General features: G+C 47.4%; 1 protein-coding gene across 2 annotated transcripts; it reads right to left on the bottom strand.

Annotated features, from left to right (window-relative positions):
- Nucleotides 1-575: 575 nt before the first annotated feature.
- On the bottom strand, nucleotides 576-13,824 carry LOC113430957 (uncharacterized). 2 transcript variants are annotated; one of them, XM_087953249.1, is made up of 4 exons: nucleotides 13,568-13,824; nucleotides 10,121-10,247; nucleotides 9,912-10,007; nucleotides 576-1,732 (listed from the first exon to the last, which is right to left on the bottom strand). In XM_087953249.1, the coding sequence occupies exons 1-4, from the start codon at nucleotides 13,571-13,573 to the stop codon at nucleotides 714-716; spliced, it is 1,248 nt and encodes a 415-aa protein (XP_087809375.1). In that variant the 5' UTR covers nucleotides 13,574-13,824; the 3' UTR covers nucleotides 576-713. The 2 variants fall into 2 exon arrangements, with proteins under 2 accessions (XP_087809375.1, XP_087809376.1); XM_087953250.1 differs by lacking the exon at nucleotides 13,568-13,824 and having other exon boundaries at nucleotides 9,912-10,039; nucleotides 10,121-10,230.
- Nucleotides 13,825-16,319: the final 2,495 nt, after the last annotated feature.

Raw genomic sequence — 16,319 nt, 5'->3', positions numbered from 1 at the left:
GGGCTCCATGTGCAACTGACATTAAAACTCAGTCCTCAGTCGATTTAGTTGTGCATTTGTCTTCAACATTACTTGTGTCATCAGTATATCTGTCTTCCTCCATCGGCATCAACGAAGCGTTATTTTCAAGAGCCTTTTTTTTAAAAAAAAAACTACATGTAAATTATTCAGAATGTATTCCATTTGAGTCCGCCGAACTCAGAGGTGGTATTCAGCAGGTTCTGACCAGTTCTGGAGAACCAGTAGCGGAAATTTTGAGTAGTTTGGAGGTTTGAGGCCTTTTCAGCCTCCCAGAGGCTTGAGGAAGGCTTCTGCAGGCCAAAAACTAGGCCCGTTTCGTCACTTCCCGTATTTTCGGAAATTTTGAGTAGTTTGAGAAATTTTGAGTAGTTTGGAGAACCGTCAAACACCACCTCTGACTGGCCCCGCCCCCATCTATTCTCTGTCTCCCAAGTCCCAGCTGATCGGCTGGGTCTTCTTTTGTTGCCCTGTACAGGAGAACGGAGCTGGAAAGCAGGTTAGTGGGATGTGGAAGGAATGGGGATTTTGCAATATCCTTCCCCTGCCACGCCCATCAAGCCACACCACGCCAAGCCACATCCATAGAACTGGTGGTAAAAAAAATTTGAATCCCACCACTGGCCAAACTATACCGAATAACATTTCCTTGGCCTTCAAAGCTGTCGTCCCGTTTAAAGTCGTCATCACTGGGCCTAACTCCTCAAATGAACTCCATGGTGGACCTTGAGATGGGAACGCCGCCTAAAACATTTCCCACACTCTAAGCATTCATAGGGTTTCTCTCCTGTGTGGATCCGCTGGTGTTTCACAAGATTGGAGAGCTGAGCGAAACATCTCTTACACGCCAGGCACTTGTACGGTTTTTCTCCCGTGTGGACGCGTTGGTGACTCACGAGAGCCGAACGCTGAGCGAAACACTTCCCACACGGGCATTTGTGGGGCTTCTCCCCTGTGTGGACCCTCTGGTGAGTCACAACCTCTGAATGGATCGCGAAAGACTTCCCACACTGTGGGCATTTGTAAGGCTTCTCCCCTGTGTGGATTCTCCTGTGTTTCACGAGATCGGATTGTTGGGCGAAACCTTTCCCACAGTTCAAGCATTTGTAAGGTTTCTCCCCCGTGTGAATTCTCTGGTGGTTGACAAGGTTTGACTGATGAGCAAAGCGTTTGCCGCACTCCTGACACATGTAGGGCTTCTCTCCAGTGTGGACTCTTTGATGGCTCACCAGGACAGACTGACGGGCAAAACATTTGGTACACTGTAAGCATTTGTACGGTTTTTCTCCGGTGTGGACTCTCTGGTGATTGATGAGAACCGAATGACGGGCAAAACACTTCCCGCACTCCAGACATTTATAAGGTTTCTCCCCCGTGTGGACCCTTTGGTGTCGGATGAGTTGTGACCTCTGAGCAAAACGTTTTGCACACTCCATGCACTCGTAAGGTTTTTCTCCTGTGTGGATCCGGTGATGGTTGGCAAGCACGGACTGCCGCGAAAAACCCTTTCCACACTCGAAGCATTTAAAGGGTCTCTCTCCTGTGTGGACGCGCTGGTGTTTCACGAGCTCTGAGTGATGAACAAAATATTTGGAACATTCTAGGCATTTAAAAGGTTTCTCTCCCTTGTGAACCAGTCGGTGCATAGCAAGATCCAATTTCTGAACGAAGCATTTCCCACACTTACGACAGGAATTCTTTTTCCTCAATGCCCCTGGGGAGAGAGAAACAAATCTTGAAAATCGAAGGGACAACACATTTTTAAGAATTCCTGAATGAGCATTTAGTTATTTATCTATCTATAGGAAAGCAATAGCCAAATTCATACTGATATTTTGTAATAAACATTTTTTAATATATATTTTCCCATGTTTTAATAGTTGTGCTTTTAAAGTCTGAGGATGGCAGATGAGATTCTGCCGAAACGTCGCTATAACTTTAAAAGCACAATTATTAAAATGTGGGAAAATACCCAAAGAAACCTAAATACCCATATAAATACCCGCGAAAACATAAGAAAACATATATATATATATATATATGTGTGTGTGTGTGTGTGTGTGTACACAAACACACACACACACACACAAAGTGGGTTTGGGGTTTTTTTCCCAGACTTTACACAACCCAGAGCTTCATTGTTTGATCTGTGTAGCTTTATAAATCTCAAAAATAAATCAATCCATGAAGGCCTTTAATCATAAAGGCCTTGTCACTGAAGGCCTTGTCAATATCGTATAAACCTTGGCCAGAAGTTTAATAGCATAGTTAATTGGTTGATTCACTTATGGTCTGCAGTGGTTTCCTTAACAATTGTGGCAAAAATAATTGTATAATTGTCACATGATGACTATGAATGTTCTGGTCCCTAGTGTGGTAAGTCTAAGATTGCCTATAATCAGTTGTGTGTTTTTAAGCAAGAGTCAAGAATTAGAGGCTAAAGGACATGTTTATTGATTAAGAGCAGTCTGGAAACAAGAAAATTTAATGGAGTTATGCCTCTTCAGAAATTTCAGCTGATTTCAGATTAACAAGAGCCAACCAAACTAAAACGTTTAAGCTTTTATTACCTTTTTTCCTAGGTTATTATATTTTCTTAGCTGTATTGTAATCTGCTTCTACATTTCATGTTTTTTTCCCCCATAACTTTGGAATTTACTGGTTTGAGATTTATGATTTACACTCTAGAGCAGGGGTGGGCAAACTACGGCCCGGGGGCCACATCCGGCCCGTTGGTCTGTCCAATGCGGCCCGCCCCTGAAAAAAAATCGCTGCCATTGGTCTGTCCAATGCGGCCCGCCCCTGAAAAAAAATCGCTGGGCCCTGTGCCGCGTGGCCCCCAAAGCTGCAAAACAGTGCGGAGCGATCTAGGGGTAGGAAAGAAAAGAAATTTTCAAAGGCCTCGGCTGGGAGTTCGAAATCACCTTCGAGTGCGACCTCTCCGAAGGTGAGTCCCCGCCGATCCCCTTTTTTTTCCGGGGCTTCCAGGCTTAAACTTTGCAAAGGCAAAGCTTGCAGGCTGGAGCGTCTTCCCGCCAAGGAGCGGGAAGGGTTCCACCCGGCGGGCGGGCGGGCTGCTTGGAGCCACCTAAAGCTAGGCCGCTGCTGGTGGAGCCTTGCCCTGCCTTGGTGCCCCATTTCCGGGCTCGGCGGTCCTGCTCGGGCAGCACTTTAAAAGCCTGCTCCCAGCACCTGAGCAACTTCCCAGCAACTTTCTGCTTCATTTTAACTCGCGGGCGCTCGCCGCGCAGCGGAGGGAAAGCCCAGCGGGCAGGCGGACAGGCGGGCTGCTTGGAGGAGGCGACCCGGCGGCGGGGCTCCCTCCGCCGTGCGGCTCGGGGCGGCGCGGCGCCCGCGAGTTAAAGCGAAGCTGAAAGTTGCTGGGAAGTTGCTCGGTTTTCCGGGGCTTCCAGGGCTTTGCAAAGGCAAAGTTTGCAGGCTGGAGCGTCTTCCCGCCGAGGAGCGGGAAGGGTTCTTCCCGGTGGGCGGGGTGGGCTGCTTAAACTTTGCTCGGGCGGCACTTTAAAAGCCTGCTCCCAGCACCCGAGCAACTTCCCAGCAACTTTTAACTCGCGGGCGCTCGCACCTCACCTCGAGCCGCACGGCAGCCCGCTCAAGCAGCCTGCCCCGCCCACCGGGCGGAACCTTCCCGCTCCTCAGCGGGAAGACACTCCCGCCTGCAAACTTTGCCTTTGCAAAGCCCTGGAAGCCCGAACCCGAGCAACTTCCCAGCAACTTTCGGCTTCCTTTTAACTCGCGGGCGCTCGCGCCTGGCCCCAAGCCGCGGCAGAGGGAAGCCCAGCGGGCGGGCGGGCGGACTGCTTGGAGGAGGCTCCGGGCTTCCCCTCTGCCAGGCACGAGCGCCTGCAAGTTAAAAGGAAGCCGAAAATTGCTGGGAAGTTGCTTGGGTTTCGGGCTTCAGGCTTAAACTTTGCAAAGGCAAAGTTTGCAGGCTGGAGCGTCTTCCGCCGAGGAGCAGGAAGGTTCCGCCCAGCGGGCGGGCGGGCTGCTTAAACTTTGCTCGGGCGGCACTTTAAAAGCCTGCTCCCAGCACCCGAGCAACTTCCCAGCAACTTTCGGCTTCCTTTTAACTCGCGGGCGCTCGTGCCTGGCCCCAAGCCGCGCGGCAGAGGGGAAGCCCGGCGGGCGGGCGGGCTGCTTGGAGGAGGTGACCTGGCGGTGCTCCGGCAGCAGCAACAGGCAGTTTCGCTCAGGCTCCGCTCAGGTGTCCGGCTGGGGCTGTTAGGAGTTGCTACTGCCGCCGCAGCTCCGTGCGGCTCCAGTCCCGCGTTGCCTTGGGAAGGAAAAGTCAAAACCAGGAGCTGCTGAGCCTGAGCCTCCGGTGCCGCTGCTCCTGTTGCAAAGCACCGCCGCGGCTCTTCCTTTTTGCCTTTCCCTTCCCGAGGCAACAACTCCTGACTCAGGGGGCCTCTGAGGGGAGGGGAAGGAGGAGAAGAGGGGGGGAAGGGTGGGGGGGCGATTCCCAAAAAATCTTGTGCTGACCCGGCCCGTCTGTCAAATTTTAAAAGTCAATGCGGCCCCCGAGCCAAAAAGTTTGCCCATCCCTGCTCTAGAGTGAGCTAATGGACTCTATAATTTGACAATGTTCAATTTTCCTTCCTTGCTGTTTAATTTGGCTTTTTGTGGCACAAAACTGTCTGTACAACTCAGTGGATATTTTGAACAGAAACTGAATTTCTTATGCTTATGCCAGAAACCCAAGTGAGAAATTGTGATTGATTAGCAATGGTTGCATCAATTAGCCATATTTTCCTTTTTTTCTGATTTTAAATACCGTTAAGTATGCAAATTACACCTGATTGTTCCTAGCTTGAGATTGTTGGGGGCAATAGGCTGATTCTGTAAACCACTTAGAGAGGGCTGTAAAGCACTATAAAGCGGTATATAAGTCTAAGTCCTATTGCTATTGAGGGTAATTGAGCATAGAATTATTCTGCTAGCTTCATTTGAGCTCATTTTACTGCTGCTACATATTAATTGCTACATATTAATTTACTCATTTTACTGCTTTTACATATTAATTAATTATGTCTAACTCCATTTTTCCAGCATGGCAAGTTAATTTTGTCCAGTCAAATTCTATGAAGATATTATATTTGTTACCATAAGAGGGAGCTCCTAAATAAGGAATCATTATCTGAAGCCATTTCATGAAGGTGGAGGGGGAATCTATGTGGTCATTTAGAGCAGGGGTGGGCAAACATTTTGGCTCGGGGGCCGCATTGACTTTTAAAATTTGACAGACAGGCCGGGTCAGCACAAGATTTTTTGGGAATCGCCCCCCACCCTTCCCCCTTCTCTCCTTCCCCTCCCTCGGAGGCCCCCTGAGTCAGGAGTTGCTACCGCGGCGCGGCTCGCGCAGCTCAGTCCCGCGTTGCCTCGGGAAGGGAAAGGCAAAAGGAAGAGCCGCGGCGGTGCTTTGAAACGGAGCAGCGGCACCGGAGGCTCAGGCTCAGCGGCTCCTGGTTTTGCCTTTTCCTTCCCAAGGCAACGTGGGACTGGAGCCGCACGGAGCTGCGCCGGGCGGTAGCAACTCCTCACAGCCCCAGCCAGACACCTGAGCGGAGCCGGGCGAAACTGCCTGTTGCTGCTGCCGGAGCACCACCGGGTCACCTCCTCCAAGCAGCTCGCCCGCCCGCCGGGCTTCCCCTCTGCCGCGCGGCTCGGGGCCAGGCGCGAGTGCCCGCGAGTTAAAAGGAAGCCGAAAGTTGCTGGGAAGTTGCACGGGTGCTGGGAGCAGGCTTTTAAAGTGCCGCCCGAGCAAAGTTTAAGCAGCCCACCCGCCCGCCGGGCGGAACCTTTGCTCCTCGGCGGGAAGACGCTCCAGCCTGCAAACTTTGCCTTTGCAAAGTTTAAGCCTGGAAGCCCGGAAACCCAAGCAACTTCCCAGCAACTGCTTCGGCTTTTAACTCGCAGGCGCTCATGCCTGGCGGAGGGAAGCCCGGAGCCTCCTCAAGCAGTCCGCCCGCCCGCCGGGCTTCCCTCCGCCGCACGGCTTGGGGCCAGGCGCGGCGCCCGCGAGTTAAAAGGAAGCCAAAAGTTGCTGGGAAGTTGCTCGGGTTTCCGGGCTTCCAGGGCTTTGCAAAGGCAAAGTTTGCAGGCAGGAGCGTCTTCCCGCCGAGGAGCGGGAAGGGTTCCGCCCGGCGGGCGGGCGGGCTGCTTGGAGCGGGCTGCTGTGCAGCTCGGGGCGAGGCGCGACGCCCGCGAGTTAAAAGTTGCTGAAGTTGCTCGGGTGCTGGGAGCAGGCTTTTAAAGTGCCGCCCGAGCAAAGTTTAAGCAGCCCGCCCACCCACCGGGCGGAACCCTTCCCGCTCCTCGGCGGGAAGGCGCTCCAGTCTGCAAACTTTGCCTTTGCAAAGCCCTGGAAGCGACGGAAACCCGAGCAACTTCCCAGCAACTTTCGGCTTCCTTTTAACTTGCGGGTGCTCGCGCCTGGCGAGAGAAAGCCCAGAACCTCCTCCAAGCAGCCTGCACGCCCGCCCGCCGGGCTTCCCTTCCGCTGCGCGGCTCGGGGCCAGGCGCGAGCGACCACGAGTTAAAGGAAGCCGAAAGTTGCTGGGAAGTTGCTCGGGTGCTGGGAGCAGGCTTTTAAAGTGCCGCCGAGCAAAGTTTAAGCCTGGAAGCCCTGGAAATCCGAGCAACTTCCCAGCAACTTTCGGCTTCGTTTTAACTCGCGGGTGCTCGCGCTCGCCGCCGAGCTGCACAGCAGCCCGATCCAAGCAGCCCGCCCGCCCGCCGGATGGAACCCTTCCCGCTCCTCGGCGGGAAGACGCTCCAGCCTGCAAACTTTGCCTTTGCAAAGCCCTGGAAGCCCCGGAAAACTGAGCAACTTCCCAGCAACTTTCGGCCGTTTTAACTCGCGGGCGCTCGCGCTCGCCCTGAGCCGCACGGCGGAGGGGAAGCCCGGAGCGCCGCTGGGTCGCCTCCTCCAAGCAGCCCGCCTGCCCGCCTGCCCACCTGCCCGCCGGGCTTCCCCTCCGCCGTGCAGCTCGGGGCCAGGCGCGGCGCCCAGGCATGATATTCTTCCAATTAAAATCAGAATTCGATTTTTTGGGAATCGCCCCCTCCTTTCCCCCACCCCTTCTTCTCCTCCTTCCCCTCCCCTCGAGGCCCCAGTCAGGAGTTGCTGGCGCGGCTCGCGCAGCTCCAGTCCCGCGTTCCCTCAGGAAGGGAAAGGCAAAAAGGAAGAGCCGCGGCGGCGCTTGCAACGGCAGCAGCGGCTCCTGGTTTCGCCTTTCCTTCCCGAGGCAACGTGGGACTGGAGCCACGTGGAACTGCACCGGCGGTAGCAACTCCTGACAGCCCCAGCCGGATACCTGAGCGGAGCCGGGCGGTGCGGCGGAGGCCGCTGAGCAGCAGGAAAAGGGAGCTGGGCCAGCCACAGACCAGCCTCCGTGCAACACGCCGCCGCCCGGCCCCGAGGAAAGCAGCGGGCACTCCCGGGCGCGCGGCAGGGGTCTCTTTTGGCCGGCCCGATTTTTTTCAGAGCGGAATATCATGCCTGGCGCCCGCGAGTTAAAACGAAGCCAAAAGTTGCTGGGAAGTTGCTCGGGTGCTGGGAGCAGGCTTTTAAAGTGCCGCCCGAGCAGGACCGCCGAGCTGGGAAGCGGGGCACCAAGGCAGGGCAAGGCTCCACCAGCAGCGGCCTAGCTTTAGGTGGCTCAAGCAGCCCGCCCGCCCGCCGAGTGGAACCCCTTCCTGCTCCTCGGCGGGAAGGCGCTCCAGCCTGCAAGCTTTGCCTTTGCAAAGTTTAAGCCTGGAAGCCCGGAAAAAAAAGGGGGATCGGTGGGGACTCACCTTCGGGAGGTCGGACTCGAAGGTGATTTTCGAACTCCCAGCCGAGGCCTTTGAAAATTTCTTTTCTTTCCTACACCCTAGATCGCTCCGCACTGTTTTGCAGCTTTGGGGCCACGCGGCACAGGGCAATACGCCACACCCAGCGATTTTTCAGGGGCGGGCCGGTTGGACAGACCAATGGCAGTGATTTTTTTTTTTCAGGGGGCGGGCCGCATTGGACAGACCAACGGGCCGGATGTGGCCCCGGGCCGTAGTTTGCCCACCTGATTTAGAGTCAACATGGACCTGGTGGCACATAATCACTTAATTAGAAGATATTAATGAAATGAATTGAACTTCACAGAGAAACTTTACTTCTATTATGGCTGTCCTTAGTTTTACTTTATTTTGGACCTTTTCTAATTTCACTGATTTTTTGCACTTTAATTCTTATATTCATTTTTAGATTTGTTTGGACTAGTATAGTTTAGTGTTCATTCTTAATTGGCACTATTACAGTTAATTCCAACAGAAAAGACTGAAGGTTATTGTAAAACTGAATAACCTAAATATGTGCTTTATTCAGAGTTTATTATAAAACTTACGGTGTTTTACACAATTTCTTTATATTGCATCGCTTGTGATTCTAAAGAAATTTGTGGCATTGAATTCATTTTATGTTTAACGTCATAATATGTTCTAAATATGTTTGATGAAAATTAGGGATAAAATTCTTATTCGTTAAAAATAACTAACAGAATTTTAAAAAATGATAAGAAAAGGGGAGAAAGCCAGTAGCCATCAACAGAAGGTACTTCCTCTATCCTATCACAAATGAGATATTTATTTGCATGTGAACTGAGTAAGTTTCAACAAACATGTGATTTAAAATGTAAACATTCAGAATAGAACTTGTTTCAACACAATATAGAAGTTGTGTGTATGTGTGTGTGTTTGTGTGTGTGTGAAAAACATTGTTTAAGGTTAATTCCAATGATAAATATGCTACAGTACAGCCCTTAAGCTAGAATGGCAGGATAAGCCTATTAAATATATTCCAAAAATTATTATTGGAATAAAGTCAGAAAGAAAAGGAAATGGAGATGGTGGCTCTATTACACATAACAGAAACAGAATTGTGCTGAAACCAAGGTCAGAGAGAAATCAGACAATCTGGGCACAGAAGGTTTAAAAAGAGAAAAGGAACATGTACTCAAATAAATAATATCTGGATCTTAAACAAAGATGGATTGTAACAAATTCAAGAAACCTGCAGAATAATTCATGGGCAGCATGTAGAAAAATCTTACCATGTGGGATACTCATTAAATTTGCAGATTGAAAGACAAAAGATGTAATGGTATCAGTATGAGAGCCAGTTTGGTCTAGTGCAGGGGTGGGCAACTATGGCCCTTTTATGAATTATGGACTTCAACTCCCAGAATTCCTGAGCAAGCATGCTTGCTCAGGAATTCTGGGAGTTGAAGTCCATAATTCATAAAAGGGCCATAGTTGCCCACCCCTGGTCTAGTGGTTAAGGAACCAGACTAGAATCCAGGGGTCGGCTGCCACCTCACCCTTGCATTTTGATACCGCTTGGTACCAGTCTGCCATGAACTCTAGGGGGAGTGGATTGGAGGGGGAAGGATTCAAGGGAAACGAAAAGTTGACCGTACGCGGCTTCAAAGTCAGCCGGCTGGGAATGGAACTCAGCTGTATACCAACCCACACTTGAAGTGACCGTTCTAAAAACATCTCTTAATTTGATTGGACATTGGGGAGGCAGCAATGGGAGGTACCTGAGGGAGGGAAAAGTCAGACTTGGGGTGGGGTTTGGCATGCGATTTTCAGTTCTGGTTTTGCATTACTGTAATTCACTTGAGGAGGCTGTGAGTTCGATCCTAGGTAGAGGCAGATATTCCACCCTCTAGGCACAATATATTTGCTGAACGAAGCTACACATTGGTGACAGGAAGGGCATCCAGCCCTTAAATGCTCTGCTAGCTCCATTCAGTTGCCCAGACTCCACCCCGCAAGGGATTATGGGGTCGTTAAATGAGGGTGACGATGATGATGGTATTTTTTTCATCTCTCACCTGAGCTGTTGGCATCCAACCCTTGAGAATCTAACAACCAAGGTGGTTCTCCTCGTTCCAGACGAGAGATGAGATTTGGCTTCGGCACAGGAAACCCTTGACAGAAAATCAAATTAAAAATCACTGTCCTGAAAATACAAGGGAGAAGTGGAGATTGATCACAGCCCTTTAATATCCGTTCAGCTGAAAGAAAGGAGGAAGACTCGTACCTAAGGAGGCCACATTTTCGTAATTCTCCACCATGACTTCTCTGTATAAGGCTCTCTGGGTGGGATCCAGTAGAGCCCCCTGGCTCTCGGTGAAATATACGGCCACATCTTTAAATGACACCAACCTCTGAAAGGACAAAGAAAATGGATTCAGCCTCCTTGTCTCTCCAAACTGGGCCAGTACCCGGTAGAGGAACCTCGGAGTCCTAGTGGACGATCACTTAAATATGAGCCAACAGTGTGTTTTAGCAGTCAAAAATGCAATCCTCGCTTGTATAAAGAGAGGCATAGAATCAAAATCACGTGAAGTATTAGTACTGCTTTATAAAGCCTTAGTAAGGCCACGCCTGGAATATTGTTTCCAGTTTTAGTCACCACATTACAGAAAAAGTTGTTAAGACTCTGGAAAAAGCAAAGAAGAAGAACTAAGATGATTAAAGGCCTGGAGACAAAAAAACATATGAAGAATGGTTGTAGGATTTGGGTTTGGCTAGTCCAGAGAAAAGAACATGATAGCAGTATTCTAGTATTTGAGAGGCTGCCACAAAGAAGAGGGGAATCAACATATTTTCCAAAGCACCAGAAGGCAAGACAAAAAACAATGGAGGGAAACCAACCAAGGAAAGAAGCAACCTCGAATTAAGGAGAAACTTCCTAAAAGTGAGAATAATTAACCAGTGGTAAATTAAACCATTCAAAGTTGCAACGGCACTGAAAAAAGTGCGGGGCTTATGACCGTTTTACACACTTATGACCACTGCAGCATCCCCACCGCCATGTGATCTATATTTAGATGCTCGACAACTGGTTCATATTTATGACATCCCGGGAGTCACGTGATAATATTTTGCGATCTTATGACAAGCAAAGTCAGTGGACTACCTGCACAATAAATAAAATACAGGAATCAAGATTAAAAAAAGAAGAGTACAAATCACAAGCATTCATGGATGATCTGGTATTCTTTATATATAGAGAATCCCATTGATGTGGGGACAATATTAGTAAAAGAAATAGAAGAATTTGGTGAAGTGGCAGGCCTTAAAATGAACAAAACCAAAATATTAGTTAAAAATCTTACAGAAAAATCAGAAAAGAGAATAGAAAAGGAAACAGAATTGCAAATTACAAACAAAATTAAATATATAGGAATCTGGCTGTCAGCAAGATGTTCATCAATAAAGGAAGATAATTACAATAAACTAATGAATCAGACAAAGAAATATTTGGAAACATGGGAAAAATTACAACTATCATTAGTAGGAAAAATGGCTTCAATTAAAAAAAACCAAGATAGTTGTATTTATTCCAGATGATTCCGATAAAATTAGACAAAAAATTTTTGGGGGGGAATGGAATAAGGTGATAACCAAATTTGTATGGGCAGGGAAGACGCCCTGAATAAGGCTAAAATTACTACAGGACAGTAGAAGTAGAGGTGGCTTTGGACTCCCTGACTGGGAATTATATTATCACGCAACAGCACTCGCATGGATTAAAGAGTGGATATCCCTAAATAACAAGAGAATACTAACTTTAGAAGGACAAGACTTACAAATAGGACGGCACACCTTTTTATAGGAAAAAAAGAACAAGACACATTCACACTTCCAAAAGCATTTAATTAGGAATGCATGATTACAGGTCTGGGGTAAAAAAAACAAAAAACCACTACATCAAAATACCAGGTTGGCTTTCTATAATGGAAGCAATGATTTATCCAAATACATTAGATATGACCAAAATTATTAGATAAACCAACTGCTAGATAACCAAGGAAGATTGAAGATGAACCAAGAACTGAGAGAAGAGGGAATAATTATAGATTGGTGGACCTATCTACAATTGCAGACAAGATACAAAAAAAAAGACCAAGAGGAATTTGGGATAGATAAAGAACAACAAATTGACAAAAATTTACTAGGACCAGAAGAAAAATTCATAACTAAAATATATAATTACCTACTTAAATTTGATAGGGAAGAAGTAGTCAAAGGAACAATGATAGCCTGGGCAAGAAATTTCAGACATAGCATACAAAGAGGAATGAGGAAAAACTGTGGAACAAAAACTATAAATTAAAAATGGCTGCTGCCTATAAAGAAAACCTTTATAAAATGTTTTACCATTGGCATCTAGCACCAGCAACACTGGCTAAAATATACCCTAACATAAACCCAGAATGTTGGAAATGTAAAAATAAGCAAGGTATCTTCTATCACGTGTGGTGGTCCTGCCCCAAAGTAAAAAAATATTGGAATAAAATAAGGAAATGGTTGCAAGAAATTACTGGTCTCCAAATAGAACTTAGGCCTGAAATGTTTCTTTTAGGGATAATCAGAGGGGTATTTAAGAAAGAAATTAAATATATCATAATACATGTACTAACAGCGGCAAGAATAACTGATGTACAAAGTTGGAAACTGGATAGTATTTCCACAGATAAAGAAAATAATGGATTGCGCAGAAATGGTCAAATTCACACTAGAATTGCAAGATAGAAAAGACATGGAACACTATATGGTATGGGGAAAATGGTGCCATTGGTTAGATTGCAGTAATAAAAAGAATAATGTAAATATATATATACTGACTTAAATGGAAATGTTGTTGCAGAGACTGTAAATATGTTGTTTTTATATGTGTTGTTGTTTTATGTGTTGTTTTTTTAAATGGGAAAAAGTTCAATAAAAATTATTTTAAAAAATAATAATAAAATACAATTGGCTCCCTATGCTAAACCGTAGCTTGTTCCAGGACAATGCAAAAGATGCATACCGGCTTGACATCGGTTTAATGCAAATAAAAAAGCTTCCCTTTTGGATCAGGGTATTCAGAAGTGCAAAACTTAAGGCCTTGGCTTTGATTTCCTTTATCCCTTCCCAAAGTTGAGTTGCCTTGCAACTCGGTTCACCACATTTAATAACGATCTTCCTTCCACTCACGGTGCCCTTGAGTGAAACAAGAATCACAAACGTACAGAATTCCTTTCCTTGAAAATGGCCCCGGGTTGCATTTATTCTTCCTCGCCAACCCAGGGACCCCCTTCAGCACCCACCCACCCACCTACCCCCACTTCAAAACGGGCAGGCCTTCGGGTTTGTCAATCCGTCAACCTCCCCTAAAGAGCAACTTTGCAGCCTGGAGGGACGCCGCCAATCCCGCGGGGTCGGACGACCGGACGATCCCCTTGCAACGAAAGAGCTCCTAGCTTGGATCCCCACGGATCCGCCCCGCCCCCCGGGTTCTCCCCATGGCGGAAAACAAAGGGGTTCACCCACCCCACCCACCCCAAATCTCCGGAGCCCCTCGCTCGCTCGCTTCCCCTTTCGGTCTTCTGCCTCCCTCCGAGGGCTCGGACCGCACAGAAAAGCCCAGACAAAGGGATGCGCCCCCCAGCCCGCCTTCTAGCAAGGGATCCTCGATCCCGCCGACGCCGACCCTCACCTGCATCGGCCTACAGCACCACGGCGGCTCCCCCCCTTCCCCGCACCGGGAGGGGCTTCCCACCGCTTCGACTCTCTTCAGGGCGATTCCTCCGTCAGCCCCGCCGCGGAGATCCGCGCCTCCTCCATGCCCGACCGCGCAATCTCAGCCGCCAGATCGGCTGCCTCGGGAACGTCCAAAGAGCCATCTGACTGCCGGGACGTGTAGTCCTCTTCCTTCCCGGTGTTTTGATGGCCGGCCAAAATCCAACCCACGCACATAAACAGTTACACGCGGGATTCTGGGTACTGTAGTCGTCCCACGCACCCCCCATTTTACGCATCAGCGATGATATTTTATCCGGTAGCCTAGAATTAAGCCACAACCAAATGACAGTCGCCGGCCTTATATTAACCCCGTGACGATCTGCAACTGAGCGTTGAATTTCCGATGATCAAACTTGTATCGTCCCCCCAAATATGCTTTTTTTTTTTTCAAGAGGCAACTGGACTTTCTGGTTTTTCTTTGAAGACGTTTCTCTTCTCTTCCAAGCAGCTTCTTCAGCTCTGACAGAAGAGTGGGGAATGGAAGGATTTACACTCCTTCTCCACCATCGAAAACAGGGAATGGAACTATTTTCCAAAGCACCTGAAGGCAGGACAAGAAACAATGGATGGAAACTAACCAAGGAGAGAAGCAGCCTGGAATTGAGGAGAAACTTTCCTAACGGTGAGGAGAATTAACCAGTGGAACAGCTTTGCCTTCAGAAGTTGTGGGTGCTTCATCACTGGAGGTTTTTAAGAAGAGACTGGGCAGTCATTTGTCTGAAATGATATAGGGTCTCCTGCTTGAGCAGGGGGCTGGACTAGAAGACCTCCAAGGTCCCTTCCAGCTCTATTCTGATTCTGATCCAGTCAGAGCTGAAAGAATGAGAAGGATGAGAAGCCAAAGGTTTTTGAAGAAAAACCAGAAAGTCCAGTTGCCTCTTGAAAAGGCACATTTGGGACAACCATGACCTGGATGACTGAGAAGCTCCATAGATATCAAACTGTGTAATCCTCATCTTGAAATTCCCAAGAACCCCAAAAGAATTTCCCACAATAGAATTGGTTAGTGTACATTTGTCCTGATTCTGAGAAAATGCCCGTTACTACAAGCCAAATTGTTTCCAAATCGTCTTTCTTTTTTAAAAAATAATGCTTTATTGATTTTTCCCATTTATACATAAACAGCGCTGTGACATTATATATACATTTATGTGTCCTATCCAAACTTACAATGCATAATACTTTCATACCCTCTTATTTATTATATACATTATTTACATTTTCTATTTTTATATCTATTATCTACCCAAATAAACCATGTTTCCCATACTGCGTTGTATTCTGTGTCTGTTTTCCCTTTTAATTCCATAGTTAATTTATCCATTTCCACACACACTAAATCTTTTTATACAGGTAGTCCTCGACTTAACGACCACAATTGAGCCCAGAATGTAGGTTACTAATTGCTAAGGTTTGTCCCAAATTATTTCCAGCTGTTAAGTGTGTCATTGCAGTGGTTAAGTTAGTGACACAGTTGTTAAGTGAACCTGGTTTCCCCATTGACTTGGCTTGTTAGGTCACAAAAGCTAATCACATGACCTCATGACACTGCAAAGGCCATAAATGAGTCAGTTGCCAAGCAGACAAATTTTGAAACCATTCCTGGACCCTCTTGCAGCGTAGATAGAAAGGGCGTTCTCGGGTAATTATACCAACGCCCATTTTATCTTCCAGAGACACGTTATATCTGTCAAGTATCCTCGCCTAAAAGATGGGCGGGCCAGCCAAGGGCTGGCTTTTTATAGTGGCAGACTCAGCTCTATGACATCAGAAGGAGGAGCTTAACCCATTCCTGGACTCTCTTGCAGCGTAGATAGAAAGGGCGTTCTCAGGTAATTATACCAATGCCCATTTCCCCATTGACTTGGCTTGTTAGGTCACAAAAGCTAATCACATGACCCCATGACACTGCAAAGGTCATAAATGAGTCCGTTGCCAAGCAGAAGAATTTTGATCACATGACCATGGGGAATGCTACAACGGTCATGAGTGTGAAAAATGGCCATAAGTCACTTTTTTTCAGTGCTGTTGTAACTTGGGGCATTCACTAAACGAAATGTTGCAAGTTGAGGATTAGCTGTATTTGAACATTTTGCCAACTAGAATATTCAAATTCTTTACATGGGTTATGCAGTTGATTTCCCATTTTTCTAATAAATGATTTAAAGGCTGGTAGTTTGTATATACAGGTAAGTCTCCAACTTACAATCATAATTAGGATCAGAATTTCCATTAAGCCAGGTTGTTAAATGAGACACACCCTCTTTTATGATTTTTGTTAAGTGAATCACTGCAGCCTTTAAGAAAATCCAGTTTCCTCCACTGACTTTCCTTGTTGGGAACTGATCGGGAAGTGCAATTGGCAATCGCACAACACTGCAACAGCCTTTGTAAAATACATGCCAGTCGCCAAGTGCCCAAATTTTGATCACATGACCACAGGGATACTACACTTGTAAGAGCAGTCACTTTTTTCCATGTCTGGTCAGTAAATGAATGGTTGTTAAAAGTCGAGGACTACCTGCATTGTGAAATACAGTACATGCCTGTGCATACGGTATATATGTATCCAGCTTCATTAGTGCACAGGATATCCCTCCAATCTCTTTCTCCATCTCCATTTCATTGACAAAGAAATTTTGTCTAAAACCTGTCAAACACTCCAC

Source organism: Notechis scutatus, chromosome 2 (assembly GCF_049901735.1).
Source record: "Notechis scutatus isolate UNSWTSFEM ecotype Mainland chromosome 2, rNotScu1.2, whole genome shotgun sequence".
Classification (NCBI taxonomy): domain Eukaryota; kingdom Metazoa; phylum Chordata; class Lepidosauria; order Squamata; family Elapidae; genus Notechis; species Notechis scutatus.
The sequence above is the reverse complement of the archived record's forward strand: the minus strand, read 5'-3'. Positions and strand labels throughout refer to the sequence as shown.